We start from the raw sequence: 22,111 nt of genomic DNA on the forward strand, positions 1-22,111 counted from the left end.
CAGCATCATAAACGCACGCCTTTGGAGATTTGATCTTTTTCTAATTTGCCTTTATGCTGAAATGTAGCCTTAACATCCTATCAAGATGTAAGCCTACTTCTGTAAAACTTTAAGATTAATCAAATGTGTACCTACACCATCCTTATCGGTGGGCTATTATAGTAAGTGCATATGGAGGCGAAATAAATAGGCAACAAAATTAGGCTTTTAATCAAATTTATGCGGAGGAAGATAAACCTTGTTAATTTTATGGTTTTGCGCTATTAACTTAAATAGCCTATGCCACAGTCACAGTCTCTATGTTCGTCCATTTTACTTGTAAGCGTCCAGCTGAGCAGCCTAGTCACTGCCTTGTTACAGTACACCCAGTCTCGGGAGGTTTGGATTTGCGTGAGTGGGGCTGGATCTCGCTCAGTGCGGTGAACGAGCTCGGCAGAGCGGCTGTGCGGAAGTTCTTTCATCCGTGCTGCAGAAGGGGCTTGCTTCGCCCTCGCGATTATTCTCGTCACAAGTTTATGGTTGGATAAAAGCGGTTCAGGTGGAACTTCTGGACAGTACACCCCAACTTGAGTTTTACTACATCCACAGTCTGCTCCATTTATTGTCGGTGAGTATTTATTCAGTGTTTTCACAGAGTAAACATTCCTGCTTTCGGAAAAACCCTGTGCCTTTTTTCTCATAGAGTGAATGCGGGTAGGAGCGCGGGGGTGGCAGTGCGTGCTTGCGTGAGATTTCCGACAACACTGCCACTGCCGTGGAGGTCTCTCCATTTTGGTTTCACATTGTTTGGTCCTCCCGATATTTTCAACAAGAAATAATAATCACTCATTTACGCTGATGCTCCGATTGGAATGATTGTAAAGCTGTTTAGGTCATCGTTACTTTTAGTGAGGTATGATTGACAGCCACGATGCCCGCACGACTTAGTCTCCAAAACAGGCCAATGAAAATTGGTGGGCGGGATTTGAGCAGTCAACGAGTACCGACAAAGAAACGGCTATTTTTGAGCCATAAATAAGAGGACATCACCTCACTGCACATTATCAAAGTAGACCATTGATAGACTAGTAGTCTACAGCTGTTGGACAAACAGATATTTCATTGTGATCAACTAAGTTCAAGTACATTTTATGTTATAGGCTTTTAAAAAAGGCTACAAATGCAGTGCAGACTGAACTCCACTTTGTAAACACCGTTACTGTAGAAAATCTGTAATTGACATCACTGTAAATCTGTAAATTCGATTTTTTTTAAAGCTAGCTATATACTGTAGATATATGTATTTTTTGCTTCCAGAGGAGCAAGGCTTCCTGAGGAACACTTACACAAACACACTGAGCGTTTGGAGGCCAGGGTCTGTTACAGTGTAGCATTAAGGGATTAGGTGCCTTGCTCATGGGCACAAAGTCAGGAGATGGAATACCTGAATCCCGACAGATATTTCCCCATGATACGTGGGATTCAAACCAGCAACCCTCCGATTGCAGGCATACCTCTCTAACCTCTAGGCTTTATTCCGACACACTAGTTCAAGACATAATGTGCTCTACTGTATATTATAAAATTAGGCTAGATCGTTTTGAAATCGTCAATTTGATAATATAGTCCTGTGTGTGTACATACCTGGATGACAAGAATTGTCTTTAGGGTGAGCCTAGTGGTTAGAGCGTTGGACTAGTTGCAAGTTCAAACCCCCGAGCTGACACGGTACAAATCTGTCGTTCTGCCCCTAAATAGGCAGTTAACCCACTGTTCCTAGGCCGTCATTGAAAATATGAATTTGTTCTTTAACTGACTTGCCTGGTTAAATAAAGGTTAAATAAAAATAAAATAAATAAAAGTTTTTGCCACATGCAGACCTTTTAAAAATACTTTACTTCAACATGCAATGCTTAGCACTATTTTGAGAACTTATGAGAGTTTACATCTTTTTTTAAATGTCCTCTTTTGTTTTATTTAACCTTTGTTTTTAATGAGGGTTATTGTACAGGGATAATAACCACTCAATGAAGCTTAAGATGTGCAAGTGTGTTTTCAAACAGATTTGGCACTTGCTTAAATAACTAAATGTAGCATCTTTAGATTGAAGCATTGCTTTGCTAATTCGCTGCTCTCCCCTTCACTCTTCCAGGGTGATGGCGAGGCCGAGCCACAGCGAGCATGTGCTGCAGCAGCTCAACAACCAACGGGAGTGGGGCTTCCTGTGCGACTGCTGTATTGCCATTGGCGACATCTACTTCAGGGCCCACAAGGCAGTGCTGGCTGCATGCAGCTCTTACTTCCGCATGATGTTCATCCGGGACCAGCAGGGGACAGCTCGCATGGATCTCAGCAACATGCAGATCAGTGCAGAGTGCTTCGACCTCATCCTGCAGCTCATGTACCTTGGCTGCATCGTGGTGGGCAGCTACGAGTTTGAGGAGCTCAAGGTCTCAATGGCCTACCTGCAGATGTACTACATCCCAGACACCCTGGAGGACCTCAGGGACATCAGGAACACCTCCAACCTCACACCGTCCTCCTCGGCCTCCTCCTCTTCCTCCACCACCTCATCCAGCTCCTCCTCCTCCATTGGCCCGGCAATTGCAGGAAAAATGATGTTTGGAGTCCGCATGTACGAGCAGCAGAAGCCAAGCACCCCAGAGGGGGAGCCCAAAAGTTTGCCCAAAGTTGCCATCACTGCTGTGCCTGTGCGACCAAACATTCCTGTCCAAGTCAACAGGCCTCCACTTGTGGTGGAGGATGTGGCTTCCCCTTTGGTAGTAGTTGCACCACCGTTTCTAGACAGTGTGGCTGAGCAGCCTTGTGACCTGCGCAAGAGGCCCGGTGGCCGGAGTGCCACCCTGAAAGAGCGCCCCCGCTTCGGGCGCACATACACCTGCGACGACTGTGGCTTTGTCTTTAGCTGTGAGAAGTTGCTGATCGAGCACATCCTCACCTGCACCAATCGTAAGGCCTTTCAGGTCCCCAGGACCAGCTCCGAGGCAGACAACGACTCCAGCAAGGTGGAGAGCTCGGCCTCTGAGGGGATGGAGGAGCACAGGGTGGTCTGCAAGGGTGAAGAGGATTGGCCGGACCACAAGTCAGACGCTGACACAGTGATCAGGTCCATGACAGTTGGTACGGATAACGAGCCTGGTTCTGCTAGGAATATCACCATCAAGGTGGAGCTGGAAGAAAGCGTGGTGTCCGAGATGGATGGCATTAAGGTAGTTCAGGTGGGAGAGATCAGTGCGAGGCACGGTGCACTCAGCGACACTATGAGGGAACCGATTAAATTTAACCGGGAGGCCGAGGCTTGTGTTTCAGTCATGGACGACAGCAACGAGCCATTCGAGGGGCACATGTCCAGCAACAAGGATTCTGGCATACCTGTTAAGATGCGCAAGATTAAAGAGGAGAAGCAGGACGGGGACAGTGCACCGTGTGAGCTGTGCGGGGAACTGCTCACAAAGGAGGACCAGTCAGCTCACTACATCTCCAGCCACATGGGCCACATCTGTGCCTGCGGGAGGTGTGGCCAGGTCCTAATCAAGGGGAGGCAACTGCAGGAGCACGCTGAGCGTTGTGGTGAACCTCAGGGTGCGGACACCGACTCCCACGGGGAGGAGGCAGACTCGCCCCTGCCCGAGGACCCGCAGGCCATGGACGATGGGCTGCTGGAGGGGGGTGACCTGGCCTGCCCCCAGTGTGGCTTGCTTTTCCAGAGTGAGAGCCTAGCATTGGAGCATGCTCTGGCCTGCCACGAGCAGGAGCTGTTCCGCCCCGCTCTGCTGGAGGATGGCGGCGTCGAACCGGACCACCGGCGCAAGCACTTCTGCGCCATCTGTGGCAAGGGCTTCTACCAGCGCTGCCACCTGCGGGAGCACTACACCGTCCACACCAAGGAGAAGCAGTTCACCTGCCAGACGTGCGGCAAGCAGTTCCTGCGTGAGCGGCAGCTTCGGCTGCACACCGACATGCACAAGGGCATGGCGCGCTACGTCTGCCCCGTGTGCGACCAGGGAACCTTCCTCAAACACGACCATGTGCGCCACATGATCTCGCACCTGTCGGCCGGCGAGACCATCTGCCAGGTGTGCTTCCAGATCTTTCCCAGCGGAGAGCACCTGGAAAAGCACATGGACGTGCACCTGTACATCTGTGGCGTCTGCGGGGAGAAGTTTCGCCTTCGCAAGGACATGCGGAGCCACTACAACTCCAAGCACACCAAAAGACTGTGTCCTGCCTGAATTTTATGCATCTATTACTTAAAGCCATAAATGTGAGAACAAATTTATGCACTTGAACACCAAAAAAAGAAAACCTATAAAATCTGCACTTTCAAATTTGTATGAATAATCAAAGTGTGTTATTGCCTCAAATTTTGGCCATTTTGTCATTAGTTTCACACCCCTGTACTAAACACACATTACTGCCATTTGTTGACAGTGCCACAGTACACAAATCCTTGGCTCATCTTTTAAGGCTTTTGGAATCTGGTGTTTCTCAGCAAACAGCCTATGCAATACACAGTTCATGGAATGAAGTGGATTCAACTTAAGTTCCTTGCAAAGAGGTGTGTTTTGATTGTAATATGAATCCACACTTCAATATAGTCTTTGTGAGTAGTTACTGTACATAGCACTTGTGCATTTACAATGAAGAATGGCCTTGCCTTTGCTTTGGCGGTGCCGTGCTCTTGCTTTACAGGTGTGCATGAGAGTGGCATTGCATTCTGAACACTGTCTGCCAGTCTTTGCAACACTCACTTCTTTGTCATTTCAATGTAAAGCATTAGGGACATGGACAAGCACAACTGAATATCTCAACAAATTGACTTATCTGGCTCCTTGTATTTTAAAATGATGCTACGAAATGGAAAGAGAGGCATCGTTTGTTTAGCCCAATCATAACATAGGCTGCATCACGGTTTTCCAAAATTCTGTTTCAGACAGGCTCAGAAATTCCTGTCTTTAAAGGCCCAGTGCAGTCAAAAACGTGATTTCCCTGTGTTTTATATATATTGCCACACTATGAGGTTGGAATAATACTGTGAAATTGTGAAAATTATTATATAATGCCCTTTTAATGTAAGAGCCCACAGGGACCCGCACAAAAAAGTACAAAAATGTATGCACTCACTACTGTAAGTCGCTCTGGTTAAGAGCGTCTGCTAAATGACTAAAATGTAAAAGACTGGTTTTGGTGGGGTGGAGTTTTGGCCTGCCGGGTGTCATCACCAGGTGGTAAATTAGTTAATAGACCAATAACAAAGAGTTCCAAACCTCTGCCAATAACAGCTAGTTTTCAGTTTTCCCTCCGCACTCAGACCACTCCCAGATAGTCCTAGCAAATTTCTTGCTTGAGAAATTCCTCTTTGCTAAGAAGCTATTTTTGTTTATTTTTGACCATTTTAATTGAAAATAATCACAGTAAGGTACTTAATTGTTACCCAGAAATGATTTGATATTGAGATAAAAAAAAACAGCTGCATTGGACCTTTAAACCCCAAATGATAGTTTTGAAAGGTAGATTTATTTTCTACCAGAGTTGATACACATGACTACAACTCATATCAGATATGAACACTTTTTTTTCTTCATGAAAGTTGCTTTTTAAGTGGAAAGTTCAATAGCTGTGAGAACTTCAGATTGTAAATAGGACACAAAAAAACACTAGAATGCTTTACTCTTGACAACGGTTATCACCTAATTCCATATGAAATCTTTCATGCCACCAAGGCAAGATCATGCACTCGCTCTTTTGCTTAATCAATTATTTCACCTGTTTACTATGCAATGTTGGGCTATTCGCTTTTCAAACAGACTTCAATTCAAAGGATTTCTATTGTTGTTATACAGTAATTACTTTTATCACTGTGTGAGAAAACAGTTATGATGTCTACATTGATTCTTATTCAGTTTTCCTGGTAAGGTAGGAGTATTGTATATTACCTATACAATTAGCAACATAACTTCGACCCAGTGACTATAGGACAGTAATTTGGCTTTATAGACAATCAAAAATTGTAATATTTCATTTTTTGCATACTGTACACAGACTAAAACCATGTCTGAATCCACTCTTGGGAACTTTAATTTGCTAATCGATGACTTCATTCGTGTTACATTTGCTTTCTCTTCAGCTTGGATAGATTTAGTCGGAAGCTTCCTTTAACATTTTCTGTTGTTTGAACTTTTGTTTGATTGCATTACACAGCCAATATTAAGCTTTGTCCTACATTGGTAGTGTTATATTGCGGGGAGTTACTTGAGCAGTATGGCTCCTGCATGTTGGACAATGTCACACGTGTTGCTATTGTGAAATGCTAATCCTTTTGTTTGTTGCACTGCAGAGAGAACATACTCCTTTCAAACATCTTGAAACGACATGCAGTAGTGTGGAAGCTGGTAAAGCCTCTTAAAGTAGCTATCCGGTGTTTCCAAATTTCTATGAAATATGATCTATAATTACTTACTATAGCTAGGTTTCCATCTAATGGTGACAGATTTCCATGTGAATATTCTAAAAAAATTGCATAAAAATAAAATGCAAATTTTTCCACCAGAGATGTTGCAGATTAAAGGCTTTGCGCGTAAAAAATAGCTTTTACGGTTAAATTCCCATGTACCGACAACAAAAAATACAAGTTAAATGGGTTTCCATCACATTCAACTATTTTTATGGTTTTCTCACCCCCAAAAAATGTCATTATGTTCCCAGTCCGGCATTGGCAGTGCGCTCCAGCCAACAGTGCACAGATACAGTACTGTTGGCTAGAGCGCACTTATAGCCTACATCAGGGATCATCATCTAGATTCAGCCGTGGACTGATTCTTTCTTTCCTTTTCTTGAGTGGATGGTCAGGTGGCCAGAACATAATTACAAATAATTTGTCAACTGCAAATTGACCTCAAGAAGCCAAAACTATATAATATTGAACTAAAACAGAATAATTTCAAACCTTGCTTACCTTTGTATACGATCACATACTGTATATCTCTCGATTTACAAATCTAAAATCACTTGGAGCTGATTTGCTGGTGTTTGTACAGTCTTTTTTGACCAACAATAACATTTAAAATAATATATATATATACAAATTTTCACAGAAAACTTGGGTCAAATTTGTCCCCCAGGCTGCCAGTTGGGGAACCCTAGCCTACATGATGACATTATTATTAAAAGCGTTTCCACTGACATTTCTCACATAATACATTTTACAGACACAAAAAAAGATCCCACCTTGTCTAGTGTATTTTGTTTTGTCGACATTTGGAAAGTTAACCGAAAACCTTTCAGTTTCCATCAGGCCTGTCATTTAATATCTGACATATACTTTACTCGCATAAAAAAGGTTAGTTGGAAACCTGGTTAATATTCTTGAAAAAAAAAAAAAGAATAAAAAAGTTAAAAAGCAGCTTTTCTGTGTTTGAATGGTCGATAAAAATATCCGTGACAAGTAAACAGATGATTGGCCAGCTCAGCCAATGAGTCAGTGGACGGCTTCGATTATACTGACCAGCCGGGTACCTGGCAAAGGCACATTCTATCATCGGGCGAAAGAGGGGAGGGAAGAGCGTCCTTCTCAAACGGAAACGTAATCTAAGTCGCTCGGTCATTTCAACAAGGCAGCATGGTGCATCGTCCAGAAACATACATATATATTCCATAAAACAAATGTTAGAATTTGCTCATTTTCATTGGGAAGGCAGATAAAGCTCAAAAGCAATCACTTTTGCATTTGAAAAAAAAGCAATCACTTTCGCATTTGAAAACACAGAGTCCTACTCATTACTCCACGTGCTCCTACGTCACACCTAGCTCATGCCTGAAGGCAGCCCAGTTTCAAAATGAATGCAATCAACTTTCACCCGGTGCAAAACATGCCTACATGGGCAAAAATCAAACCCCTCATTGAGACGCCTTGGCCAAAAACGTTGGCCACAAATACAAATATAGAATGAGTCAACAACATTATTTGGGTATGAGTTAACAATTATTTTAAGCCATCATAATGTAGGCCTACAACATGACCATGTACAGATGTAGGATCTTAATTTGATCACTCTTTTGTTGCTGAGAATATTCCTGAATTGTAAATGTACTGAAAACCCACACTAACACATATTAACAGAAATTGAATTTTCATGTAGCCTACTTTTGACCAGCTAATAGCCTAACCACATATCAAGAAACATTGTGCTAAAATACTTTAGCTGCAGGATTATTTTTGCTATATAGGTCAAATTTAAGATCCTACATCTGTATGGAGGTTGTATTTTAGTAACCTAAACCGGAGTGACATCCCTTCAGGGGGTAAATTAAGAATGATTAATGAGCAAGCTCATTTCTGTATATGATCTACTACTCAGGGCCCTATCCAATCAAAAGCAAGGTAAAACAAATTGAAATTATCCTTTTTTTTATTCTTCAGACAATAACTGTACCTTGGTTGTGAGGAACAAGAAAATAACATGGTTGTTAGGGAGAAAAATGTTTTTCTTTCATTAAGTATATTAGAGTGAGATGAGTTTGAAAACCAAACCGGTGTTAAACAAAAGCATAAGTCATTTGTCATTTCTGTGTTTTTACTGCTGCAATTGAAATTTGTTATTGCTTTTTAGAACTGTTAAAGTAATGCAAAATTGGTACGAAAATGTGTTGGTATGCATACAATCTGGTAACTCATGTCACCTCAAGTGAGGCTTTTATAGAGTTAACCCGCTTGGGAGAGATTGTAAGGAGTCTACCTTGGCAAGGGTTGTAGTATTTTATATTTCATGAAGGAAAAATATACAAAGGCTGTTTACACAGGAAGACTAATTCAGATTTTATATTTTGACAAATCAGATGAGCTCTTTTGCCAATAATTGGGCAAAAGACCAGAATTGGGTCACCTGTGTAAACACAGTCATAGAGCTATGTTCATTTGCATTGCAAATCGTATATGATGAGTGATTTTGCTTTAACTACACACAGCCAAACTAGGACTAGCTCCTATGGTCTGCACCTGACATCAATCCAATATATTTATCGGAGGGAGCACTGATTTGTTCTCTAATCCACACACAGGGCAGAAAACAAAGGCTGCATTTACACATGCCGCCAAATCTTTTCACCCTATAATTGGTCTCTTGACCAATCAAAACAGCTCTTTTGCCAATAATTGGGCATAGATCAGAATTGGGTTGCTTGTGTAAATGCAACCATAGAGCCATGTTCATTTGCATTGTAAATTATATATGATGAGTGGTTTTGCTGTAACTACAGTGTCGATATGAGACATTTTTAGGATAAACAACAGTTGGTCATTATACAGCAATTGATTGCATGAAATGAAAAATTAAATAAACAAGATTGATAATAAAGATGTTCACCAACCAAGTGTGGTGTTTTGCAAACTTATTTGATCTATCACCATGCTGGTAGGTAGCTAGAGAAGGCTTGGCCTACTATGTTAGATTTGACTAGGTGGTAAACAACTACGGTCCAAAGTGACTTTTCGTAGCATGTTGGAGAATTTACGCAGCGGGTTAGGATAATTAGGTTACGGTTAGGAAAGGTTAGCAAAAATGCTCAAATTCTCCCCCAACATGCAACTTTGGACGTCCCTTTGGCTGCGTTAACACAGACAGATGAATTTGGATCTTCTTTATTTTACCACTAATTGGTCTTTTGATCAATTAGATCAGCTCTAATGCCAATAATTGGGCAAAAGATCAGAATTAGGCTGGCTGTGTAAATGCGGCCTTTGACATAAACTGTATCCCATCTAAGCCAATCGCATCAAAAAAAAATTGAGAACTGATCTGAATGGCTAAAATAGGGGAAAAAAGATCAGAATTGCAGCCTATGTTGGCCAGCTGGCCATGTTGGTTAGATAATTGATTACTGGTAGTTGCTTGTTTGTACCTCGTGCTCTGACGCAAACTCAACTCCCAAAATATTGCTATCCGTGGTTAGCAGCTAGCAAAAAGGCGGAGAAAGTGTGCGAGCCAAAGTGTTTTTGTTTACAAATTCGCCATGGCCCAAAGTATTGAAGGTAAGTTACAAGTAAATGTAGTTTCTACAAACAGTTTTGGCTAGATAGTGAATTTACTCCTTCAGTTTCTCACACCCTAGTTATATGCGTTTGCTAAACTGACTTTAGTAAGCTATTTAGCTGTGCACACTTATTTACTCAATATTTCAGTTTCAAACGAAATACTGTAGTCACACAATTATCCAACCGTTTCACTATGTTTTGCAGACAGGCGCAGGTCGGGTCAGACTGGGAAAAGTCTATGCCAATGCCAGAGTCCCCATGACAACGATAATGTGGTCATGCACGACCCTGAATGCATCGCCATACTGGAACTAGATTCTTCAGAATCGTCTGAGGAATCTTCAGAAGAAGACATTGTGAAGGCAAAGCTTTGATTTAGTTATTGCCGGTGTTCTAGCAAACTCGCCTAGTTCCCTGCTCAGGAGAATGGCACAGGAGGCCGATGGTGGTGGATCTCTCATTCAAAGTGCTTTGCCTTACCTACATTTTTCTAAGATGCTATACTTGTTAATAAACCCATTGCTTTCCCCTTGCTAGTGTTCTACAGAGCCAGAGGTTGTAGGCCCAGCCATGGAGCTGGAAAGGAGGGTTGAGGAGATGAGGAGGCGAAATGAGGCTTTGTTGAAAAGGTTCAAAGTAAGTCTATCAGTAGCTAGTGCAGCGTCCTGACTGAAACTGATATCATACAAAGGTAAACACTATATGCTACTATTTTGAAAAGGTTTAGGTAAGGAATTTGAAACTGAAGCCTTTCATCATATTCGGAAACATTTATCTGAATGTTCGATGGTGTATTTTCAGTAGAGGCTTTGTTACCTAAAAAGCAGAATGCAAATGGTCACTGAATTGGTTACCTTTACATTTTCCTCATGTCTTTGTCTGCATTTAGGCCTCAGCTATAGTCACCTCACCTAAGTCACATGACATGTCTCATTCTTCATAGGAAGTTGAGGAGGACAGGAGAAGGGCTGAGCGTAGGGGGGCAGCCCTGCTTCCCAAAAGCACCAAACTGGTCAAAACCAGTTATTCAGCTCATACCACTGATGTGTCGGACCAGTGGGAGAGCCTCACCATCACCGTAATGAACCAGATGCCAACCCAGGTGCCAACCCAGGTGTTTCCTGTGCAGCCCGCTTGGGGGAGACATTGCACTTCTCACTTGCTAATTGACTGCAAGGAAACATAAGAAAGCAGTATCCTGAGTCATTAAATTAATTGGTTAATTGAAATGCATCAAATGGACTGAAAGATTCCTAAAGTTGACCTGGATTCATCCAGTTGATCGCACCCCGACCCACCCCTGCTGATAAATAATACAGGATAACTTGTAGTTACAGTATCAACATTGCTGTTCCCATTATCTCTATTGATGGGGTGACATTGCAGGTGACCTACAGTTTTCCCCTCTGAAAAATTAATAATGCTTTTTATTTATTAATTCAATGCACCATCTAATATCCCCTCTCCTATGTGTCATATGGAGAAGGACACCCGTTTGGTGGCAAGGCGGTCTAATGGAGGCAGAAGGCAGCCCAAATCACGGAGGTTGGAGGACCGCCTGGAAAAGAGATGTGGGGAGGAGAAAAACATTTTGGAGGAAAGGCAACTGATAATCTGCACTATAGACAACGGTGAGGTAAGTGCTTTTACCAACACGGGTCAGAACTGTCCACTATGACATGGACTCTGCTGTCATTGACAAGGGTTTAAGCGTTAAAAGCGTGATTTTTGGTGTTGCTCAAGAAACATACAGGCAATAAGGAAGGTCCATCTCCACTCATGAGTAGGAAATTACCCTTGAAAAAGAGGCTGACTTATGTGAGGTTAACATCAATGTTTGTCATATTGAGTGTTGGTTAAGCTTAGCGGTTCTTCTAATGTGTCTCTGGAAATGTAGATGAATGCGACGTTAAACCTTTTCATGCGACCCTGTCTGCTGAAACATGAACATGTTCGTCAGCTTTCAGTGCAAAGCTCAAACTGAAGTGATTTTCACAGCACCTATCTGGTAGATATGACAATACAAAATATATATATTAACGTCATATCCCTCTTGAACCCGCGTGCCATTGAGCTACATGGGTCGTGTCCCAATCCAATAGACCTAGCTTCCTTTCCCCCGTGGGAAATGTTACGCAAGAAAAGGTTTACCCCCATTAACTGATATTTCAGACTCTCGACCATGTTTCTATAACAGCTGTCTTTGATCCCCATGGAATGCTGAGAAACCACTCACAGGCAGAGCACAGTGCCCTGTAGGCTGCCAAGTGCAATGAAAGCAGCATGTCATCCACTAGGCCAAACTGCATGGCACGCTATCTCATGCTAACTGGTAGGAGCTAGGTGCTCTGCCATGTAGTCTACTATATGGGAAGCTACTATAGGGCCTACAGCTATATCATAGGGCCAGCAGTTGTGTATATACTACTGTGGAACCTACTGTACATCTGTTGTATCCAGTGTGTAGTCCTGTTGAGAATTTGAACTTGAATATTGGTTTTATAGGCAGCTGGTGGTGCTCTTGGCACTTAAGATTGTATGGGGAATACTCTCCTCATCCACCGCTAATGTGATGTACCCACCTGGATGATGCCGTGGCAGAAAAACATTCTACCACACATCAGGATGGTGTTTATTAGGGCACAGTGTGGCAAATTGTTTTGCAATGGGGAAACTATTGGACAAGATCACAGTACGTCCCCGTTTTACTGTTTTTTTTTTTTTTTTTTGAGCGTTTTCTGTCCTTTTTGAGCACGGCCCAGACCAGGCCACACAGAACATAAATGTCCCACTTTTAGACACTTGAGTAACTGGCTGTGGCAGTGGAATCGGGCTGGAATGGAAGCGCAGGGGTGGATGCCAATCTGACCTCTAATTATTCAACTGCAGCGGAGTTTCTATTTATTCCCCATGGGGAAATTAAATAAGAGGCCAAGGGGATTGTTGTTGGACTAGTTGACTACATCCCTGTGAAGGCATGTCACCGCCATAATCTGTTGTCGAAGGGCCGTCCTTGATTTACACAGTAGGCCTAGGTGTTTGATGGTGTACTACTCTGTTCACTTTCAATATGATGCAATATAGGAAGGATGAATGAATCATCCGGGTGGTGATGAATTAAGGTTGTCCTGTCTACCTTTTTGACATTGGTACACTGTGTTGTTGTTCCTGGGCTGTGGTTCCGATCTTGTCCACTTGAGTGTGCTGTTGTACACTGAGCATGTTTCTCCACTACTTGTTTGTTTGAATTAGGCCAGGGCTATTCTACTGCATGTATTGACCCATGTATTAGTCATGTTAATTTACCCATGTAGCAGCTTTTTAGTGAAGTTTTATTTTATTTATTGAATTCTACTTTTCACTTGTTAAAGTGCATGATCGGAAGCTATTAAATGTCACCAATTGGACCAACAACTAGTGCCTCTTGCATTCTGTTGGGCAGCTGTGGAGCCCTCTCCACACAAAAAACCATCAGAAAGCTGCTACGTCACATTTCTCCCCCACTGAGACTGAAGTCTCTCTCTCAGTTTCCGGAGAGATTACAATTAGGCCTGATTACACCCACCGGTCAAGACATGATGCAGAATTCACTGCTGGCCATAATCTGCCAACTGATATACACTTGTATAAATGTGCGTAGACCATACATGTCACACTAGGCCTAGCAGTGTTCACTTTAATTTTATAGTGCATACCCTGTTACTATAATGGGCCTATATCATGCCAAGTTCAGAGTGGTGTTGATGGAAATCTTACAATGATTCTACGTTCTGCCCCTGAACAGGCAGTTAACCCACTGTTCCTAGGCCGTCATTGAAAATAAGAATTTGTTCTTAACTGACTTGCCTAGTTAAATAAAGGTTAAATAAATAAATGTTTAATGTATTGCATACTGTTGAATCCATAGGCTAAGTCTACTACTGTATGTGTTGGGTCGTTCTGAACAAACCTCTCGGTTATACAGCCCTGTACTGTACGTTGCTGGTGCCGTCTACCAACTTTTGATGTTTGGGCAAATCTTTGTGAGGGCCGAATCCTAACTTGAGATATGTGTGTGTAATTCCAAACCCACGTGTAGGCTAAATCATGCATGGATATCAATGGAAGATGTCTCATGTTAGGCTTGAGGCCTATGATCACAGGTCGATTGGAGGGAGCGGCCAGGCTCTGATGGACAGCAAATCATCCTGTAGCGAAGGCCATCTGTTTTCATTTGGTAGGTGCTGAGCTTTCTCATTGGTGCGTTGCTTTGCATACTGACATCAAGCAAATTCCCACACTGCACACCACATGCTGTAGCTACCCATAGGGGAAGGGGATACCTAGTCAATTGCGCAACTAATTGCATTCAACTGAAATGTGTCTTCTGCATTTAACCCAACCTCTCTGAACCGAAGAGGTGCGGGAGGCTGCCTTAATCAACATCCACGTCATCGGCTCCTGGGAAGCAGTTGTTATTGGGGCTATACTGCCTTTCTCAAGGGCAGAACGGCAGATTTTTCCACCTTGTCGGCTCGGGATTAAAAACCAGCGACCTTTCGGTTGCTGGCCCAACGCTCCTAACCGCTAGGTACCTGCTGCCTAGTCTTCCAGTCATTGTGCTAGTTAACATTGGCTCGTGAAACTACCTCGAACTTGCTGTCTTAATAAAACAGTTTTGTACCACCAACAATTTAGTTTTTGACGGGGGGATAGCAATCTCTGTTCATGTCTTATGATAAACTTGGGCAAGTACATTTGATTCCCCACGAAGTTAAATACATCTTTGAATTCTGTTTTGTCTGTATTCCTGCTTCATCATTCTGCCCCCACACCCAGCCTGCAAATGGAGATGAATTATGGGGTATGACAGGGCCACCCTAGTCTCCGGGGATTGTGAATAACGGATGCTCGCATGTGCACAAACACCTTCTCTGGTGTTTCTTGGGAACGAATGACACTACCCCTGTCGTGACGATCAATCGAAGGTGTGACACACACAAATGGAAGCGCACAGCACCAAGTCTGCCTTTTTATTCTACAGGTTCTGCAACAGGGGTGTTGTCTGCCTCTACGGACACCGCACACAGCAGGAGAAAGAGGGAAATTGAAAGCACTAGTTTCCCTGGGAGCCTGGTGAGGCCTGGGAGTGAGAGTGGTAATCCGCTGAGTGTCCCTAGGGCTGGGCAATATCGTATATACTGGTATGGATTCACATACTAGTATAATTATTTGGTAAATAAATTAAGTCCAACAAATTGGACTAATTCACTGGCAGTTTTGTTCTCGTCTGGTTGAGTATTAAACCGAGTGGGGAACCCAGTAAAGCCACTTAATTGGTCCATGCCCTACACATAAAACATACTTAAGAACTTCACAAACATGAAATACCGCCATACCATCAAATGTTGTGATATGATTTTCTGGCCATATCGCCCAGCCTCAAGTGTCCCTCACGCTGTCCCCCAGCACTAATGGAAAATACCCATCCCCCACCCAAATCTCAGGAGATGGGCAGCACATCATGCAACAACCTCTCAGCATTTCTCATCTCTCCCTCCATGATTTTATCTCGATACATTCCATATTTCTCCCTAGCCCTCTCAATGGCTTTCTTTTCTCCCTGTGAAGTCCTCCTTAAACTAAAATATGACAACTTTTTAGCTGTTACAAAAGAGGGAAGTGAAAGGGATTTGCTATCCGAACATCAGGGCTGCAGCGTTCACCCAGGGGGAAAAGAACTGAATGTTGTAGCTAGAGCCAAACCGACTCCTCTGGCCACATGTCAAAGGCTTGTCTGCTCTACATTATGTTTTTATCTGAACGCCCTACTGAAGACTAACCAGCTGTGTTCCCTGCCTGTGTCACATCCCCTCCACCCCTCTTTCCTTAGGGATAAGAGGGGGAGATATCTACTCTTTCCCAGCCTCCGACTCTTATCTCCCAGGTACTGAGCCCTAGACCAGTGGTTTTTAAACCTGTCGTCTGGGACCCTGAGACGTTTCACTACTTTTTTTGTCGCCCTTAACTAGGTCACTTGATTGTCCTATTCAAGGGCTTGATTACAGTAGTTGTCAAGTTGAATCATGTGTGCTGGCTGTGGCATAGTTAAAATACGTTGAACGGCTCGGGATACCCAAGGAGAGGTTTAAATACCCCTGTCCTATCCTAGACCAGTGCTTACAGTCCCAGTTAATCGTCTGTGACTAGGGTTGTGTTCATTTAAGGCTCGCAAAAGATAACATTTTTTTAAATGCTTTACAACATAAAACAAAAATAAGCATTCCTTATTGGGCAAGCCCTGGTAGTCCCTCCCGTTTTCAGTCAGTTTTCTTCCATTTGATGTCCAATGAACACAACCCAGGCTGTGTGGGATTTTATGGTTGGTATCAGAGGATATATTTGTCCTTGTTACCAAATTACTAACCCCTCAAATATAATTTTTCACATGCTTGGTAAACCGGTGTAGACTAATAGTGAAATGCTTACTGACAGACCCTTCCAACAATGTAGAGAAATAATAGAAAAATAACACAAGGAACACACAAACAGTACAAGGAACAAGTTATCAATACACAGGGTACCAGCCCACACGACGCCTCGATAGCGCAGTCAACGCTGAGTGTCAGGACTTTGGGCCTGGTCCGGGAATAATTATTTTGCCTCCGACTCATTGAAGTAAAGTCCAAGTCGAGGTTAATAAAATAATAGCATTTTACATGTACTAATATCATTTAGTTAAGGCCCGCAGGAGATTAATTGGCCTGAAGGCCAATTTTTAGGCCATAACTATCTGGCTGTGTGCATTTTTATGGACGAGGATCCATTTCAAAAGATTTTTAGCAAATGCAAACATTGTATTAGAGTACAAATAATTTTATTAATTCATCATAGTCAGCCATATCACTAAGAACCTTCCTTTTCATTTTGAGAGACTGCAATGTGCAAGCTCTTTTTCCTCAGTGCATAACTCTGCAGAGAGAAGAGCGGAGACGTATGTGAGAACTCGGACAAGGTTTTAATAAACAGCTAATGGTTATCTATAATAAATAAATTTACATTCTAAATCAATGCTAAATGTTGCCTAGTGTCTTTTATTTTTTATGTCGGTTAGGGTAAGTGACCTGTGACTGTAGGAATACTGTGCAGGTTGAGGATACTCGAGGCTTTCTGGATATTCTCCAGCTCTGACTCCGGCAGTGTCCTGGGGCGGCAGGGTAGCCTAGTGGTTAGAGAGTTGGACTAGTAACCGGAAGGTTGCAAGTTCAAACCCGCGAGCTGACAAGGTACAAATCTGTCGTTCTGCCCCTGAACAAGGCAGTTAACCCAGTGTTCCTAGGCCGTCAGTTGTTCTTAACTGACTTGCCTAGTTTATATTGGTCTGTCATTTCCTTTTAATACTTTTAGCATTTTAGTTTTATTTGTCTGTGGCGCATTGTGCCTCAGGGCCGACGCTGTATTCTGCCTATCAGCACAAAAGTTAACGTCAAATGCATTTTGAAGGTAGATTCAGGTTACAAATTGGAAAGGGGGGGGATTGTGTGTGTGTGTGTGTGTATACAGTGGGGCAAAAAAGTATTTAGTCGGCTACCAATTGTGCAAGTTCTCCCACTTAAAAAGATGAGGCCTGTAATTTTCATCGGTACACTTCAACTATGACAGACAACATGAGGGAAAATCCAGAAAATCACATTGTAGGATTTTTAATGAATTCATTGTACTTCTTGGCAAAAGAGCAATTTTTCAAGCAAGAATTTTGCTTGGACTGTCGGAGTCGGCCTACCTGGTTAAATAAAGGGAAAATAAATGCTTCCCACAGTTCTCAATTTGGCTGGATGTCCTTTTGGGTGGTGGACCATCCTTGATACACACGGGAAACTGAGTGTGGAAAAATCCAGCAGCTTTGCAGTCCTTGACATAAACCGGTGCTCCTGCCACCTACTAACAGACCCTGTTCAAAAGGCACGGCACACCTACACAGTCCATGCCTCAAGGCGTTTTCACGCTCAACAGTTTCCTTTGTGTCTCAAGAATGGACATCCAGCCAACTTAACACAACTGTGGGAAGCATTGGAGTCAACATGGACCAGCATCCCTGTGGAATGCTTTTGACACATTGTACACTCCATGCCTCGAGGCTGGGCAAAAGGGGGTGCAACTAAATATTACGGTGTTCATAATGTCTTGTACAGTTTTCATATACTGTGTACATGTGCAGATGTTTGAGCAACATCAGCAAAACTACAAACGGGTGTTCAACTGATCAGCAACGGCAGTGGTGTACACAGAGCTAACATTAATAATATGCATGTCAATCTCTTCTGGCTCAAAGTGGAGGAGGGATTGACTTCACGTCTTGTATTTGTGAGCGGTATTGACTTGTTGAATGCACCGAGCTGACGCTTTTGGAACTACTGGTACACAGCTCGGACACCCATGCATGCATACCCCACGACATGCCACAAGAGGTCTCTTCAGTGCCCAAGTCCAGAACATACTATGGGAGGTGCACAGTACTACATAGAGCCATGAAGACATGGAACTCTATTCCACATCAAGTAACTCATGCCAACAGTAAAATGTAAATGTACAAAAGTATACCTTATGGAACAGTGGGACTGTGAAGCAACACTCATGCATTCAAACGCACCATACACAAATGTAGACATGGATTTTGTGTTAATGATATGTGGTAGTAGAGGCCTGAGGGCACACTTAATATGTTGTGATATCTGTGAATGTATTGTAATGTTTATTTAACATGTATTACTGCCTTAATTTTGCTGGACCCCAGGAAGAATTGCTGCTGACTTGGATCCATAGTAAATACAAACTACCAGGCGCTGTTCTCTACTGTGAGCAAGCTTCTCCAACCTACCTCAGCTTTCTCAGAACGGTACCATCAAAAGCTGTGCTTCTTCCAAATTTTAATATTGGAAACAATAACATCCTGTCCTCATCAGCCCCTGTAGGGGATCTACCCAGTTCCTCTGATCACTGAGTCAAGGATCTCCTCCACAGTTACTGCAGCTGATGTAACAAGCTGGTTAGGACAATGAGGCTCACCACTTGCTCACTAGACCCTATCCCTGCTTACCTGCTCTGGTGCCTTCACAGAAATCAACCAGTGCCTCACCACTGTATGTGTCCCACCTCAGCTCAAACACGCCAGTAGTTAAACTGTCCAGTGAAATAATTTTTTGCCCTTACCCAAACAGTTGTTGACTTGTCCTTTTACTTATAGTTGTGGCCAAAGCATACAGTGCATTCGGAGAGTATTCAGACCTCTATTTCCACATTGTTACGTTACAGCTTAATTCATTTTAAAACAAGGTAAATAAAAAATCCTCAGCAATCTACACACACACCCCATAATGACAGTGAACAGGTTTTTAGAAATTATATTTTTTTAAACACTATTGCACCCATTTTTTAAAAATATTTTTTTAATGCTTTAAATTTGCTTGGAACATGACATCATCCTCTTGGCTTCCACAGGCCCGTAGGTGATTTGTCCAGAAGCTTTCATTTACTTTAATTTTTCCCCCCCACTTAAATTCTCAGGTGGAGATAAGGAGCCTAGGGGAGACATGGGCTCAGTAGTGCACAATGCACACATGTGATCTAGCATGCCAATCAATCCACAGCTGGTGTTTTAGTTGTATAGGCTTTGTCCTTTTTGCTATCTTGCCAGTCACAACTTTTTCAAATTGTTGTTTGTAACAGTTTGTCTGCTGGCTGTTTTTAGAAGCAGTTAGCCACGATAGCTAATATTAGCATGCTAGCTAACTTAGCTAGCTCGCTAGCCAACAAGAAAGCAAGTCAAAGTAGATTCTTCACTAGTCTTTCCATTGCCTTCAATTTTAAATCTTGTGGTTTTGTAGCTAAAAGTTGAATGTCAAGAGGAAACCTAGTTAGCTGTTGTTGACTGATATATAGTCAGGTCCATAATTGTTGGCACTCTTGACAAAGAAGAGCTTAAAATAAAAAAAACTGTATAATGCAAATGCTGAGATGTATTGTATACTTTAGACCAATACAATTGCTCAGATTTTGTTGAACAAATAATAAGATGGGGGGGGGGGGTCAAAATGATTAGCACCCCTGTTTTCAATACTCTGGCACCATCCCCTTGTGAGAATAATGACAGCCTTTTTCTAAAATGTTTTGAGATTACAAAACAAACACGTTGGGGGGGGGGGTGTCTTAGCTCATTCCTCCACACAGACCCTTTCTAGGTCCTTTATCCTTTGTCTGCGCTTATGGAATTCCTCAATTCAAACCACAGGTTTTTAATAATTCAAGTCCGCAGACTTAGACAGCCATTGCAAAATGTTGTTTTGTCCATCTTTTACCCATTTCTTTGTATATTTTGGTGTTGTTTTGCTGGTAGAGCCATTTGTGGCCAAGTATCAGCTTCCTGGCAGAGGCAACCAGGGTTTTGGCTAAACTGGTACTTGGTAAAGTACTTGATGCCATTGACCTTAACAAGGGCCACGACCATTGGAAGCAAAATAGCAGCGTAACATCAGAATTCTTCAATTGGCTCCTATTTCTAAGTAATCTATCTTTATCTCCCAGGATGCAGGAGACTACTGTACTGACCACAGTGGCAGCACATCGGACGTAGAGAGGCGAGAGTACCTACGCTGGAAGAGACGCAACCGCTCGATTGTGGAACTGCTCGACCAACACCAGGACAATCTGGCAGTACACCTCCAGAGCAGCAGGGAGCAGATGGAACTGCTCGACCAGGACGACCTGGCAGTACACCTCCAGAGCAGCAGGGAGCAGATGGAACTGCTCGACCAGGACGACCTGGCAGTACACCTCCAGAGCAGCAGGGAGCAGCGTAAGAAGGCCCGTTAGCTGGACAATGACACAATTCTCATTTTCTTGTTCAGTCAACCACTGTTTGTATTTGTGCATGTTTACTGGTGTATTGCACTTTTTTTCTTGATATTTTCACTGTGAATGTTACATTTTTCTGTACTTTATAAATGAGCAACCACAAGCTTTGTTCTTCTCTTTCCTCACACTTTCACACTTTCTCTGATGGAGAAAGTAGAGGGAGAATGAAGTTAACACTCAATGTACTTGACTTCTCTAAATTCTTATTCTAGCATGATGCCCAGAGGAGAGATGTACCACCATGGTCCTTGATTAAAAGTTGTCTTTACTCTGGGTTTTATATCCAAACCGTAACTTCGTTTGTACACTGATATGGTTATGTTTATGTGTAATGAACTGTTCCCTGAATTCCCCTGTTCTAAATGTTATTTTTGTCTGCGTAGCTGATGTGCAATTTGATACAGGGAGGAGTCTTCCTGAATGTGTTCCAATATAAATGTTTTTTTGTTCTGTTTGCTTCCATTTTGGTTCTTAAATGGTTTACAAAAAGAATACTCACCTGGAAAACAACTACTGAAGTTTACTGACTGTCATGTTAGGTACAATATATGCCATTGACCCAGTTTTGATTGAAACCTCTTAAAGTAAAATTTCATTGGTATAGTGGAAGCAATTTAGTGGTCCTCATTACGACAGAGAGAGTGGCTGTTCCGATGTCGCTTGACCAGATCAACGGGGCCTGCGCCACTAGATACGTTTGACACAAATCCCAAGTCATGGTATCTATATTAGCATTTTTCACACATCCCCAGGGAAACCTCCAAAGCATGGATTACTGTTTTACCTTGTCCATAGACTGCTTACAGGGTAAGGAAACCAAGTGATTTGGGAGAACTATACCATTAATGGATCTGGGTGGATAGGTACTGTAGACAATTGTCAGGTACTGTATTGACAAGTTGATATTTTTTTTTATATGCCATCTCTGGTTAATGTTTCTCAATTAAAATTATTTTGAACACCAAACTACATTGACCCTCGTAGCGAGTGGGGGATTATTATTTTGAACACCAAACTACATTGACCCTCGTAGCGAGTGGGGGATTATTATTTTGAACACCAAACTACATTGACCCTCGTAGCGAGTGGGGGATTATTATTTTGAACACCAAACTACATTGACCCTCGTAGCGAGTGGGGGATTATTATTTTGAACACCAAACTACATTGACCCTCGTAGCGAGTGGGGGA

At 42.7% G+C, this 22,111-nt stretch overlaps 2 protein-coding genes across 4 annotated transcripts; both read left to right on the forward strand.

The window, feature by feature from the left end:
• Positions 1-352: 352 nt before the first annotated feature.
• On the forward strand, positions 353-9,369 carry LOC115107532 (zinc finger and BTB domain-containing protein 1-like). Its single transcript, XM_029630919.2, has 2 exons — positions 353-607; positions 2,132-9,369. The coding sequence occupies exon 2, from the start codon at positions 2,136-2,138 to the stop codon at positions 4,230-4,232; it is 2,097 nt and encodes a 698-aa protein (XP_029486779.1). The 5' UTR covers positions 353-607; positions 2,132-2,135; the 3' UTR covers positions 4,233-9,369.
• A 145-nt stretch (positions 9,370-9,514) lies between these two features.
• On the forward strand, positions 9,515-21,382 carry LOC115107534 (coiled-coil domain-containing protein 9-like). Of its 3 annotated transcripts, none has more exons than XM_065008633.1 (6): positions 9,515-10,027; positions 10,235-10,392; positions 10,568-10,666; positions 10,974-11,132; positions 11,514-11,666; positions 20,591-21,382. In XM_065008633.1, exons 1-6 carry the CDS (start codon positions 10,009-10,011, stop codon positions 20,876-20,878), a joined length of 876 nt encoding a protein of 291 aa, XP_064864705.1. In that variant the 5' UTR covers positions 9,515-10,008; the 3' UTR covers positions 20,879-21,382. The 3 variants fall into 3 exon arrangements, with proteins under 3 accessions (XP_064864705.1, XP_064864706.1, XP_064864707.1); XM_065008634.1 differs by having other exon boundaries at positions 9,519-10,027; positions 11,517-11,666; XM_065008635.1 differs by lacking the exon at positions 9,515-10,027 and adding an exon at positions 10,064-10,134.
• Positions 21,383-22,111: the final 729 nt, after the last annotated feature.

The sequence above is a fragment of the Oncorhynchus nerka genome, linkage group LG24 (genome assembly GCF_034236695.1).
Source record: "Oncorhynchus nerka isolate Pitt River linkage group LG24, Oner_Uvic_2.0, whole genome shotgun sequence".
NCBI lineage: Eukaryota > Metazoa > Chordata > Actinopteri > Salmoniformes > Salmonidae > Oncorhynchus > Oncorhynchus nerka.

Coding starts and splice junctions, on each gene's coding strand:
- LOC115107532 (XM_029630919.2), top strand. CDS start 2,136: ATGGCGAGGCCGAGCCACAGCGAGCATGTGCTGCAGCAGCTCAACAAC.
- LOC115107534 (XM_065008633.1), top strand. Junction 10,393..10,567: donor CAGAAGAAGACATTGTGAAG/GCAAAGCTTTGA, acceptor TCCCCTTGCTAG/TGTTCTACAGAGCCAGAGGT. Junction 11,133..11,513: donor TGAACCAGATGCCAACCCAG/GTGCCAACCCAG, acceptor TGTCATATGGAG/AAGGACACCCGTTTGGTGGC.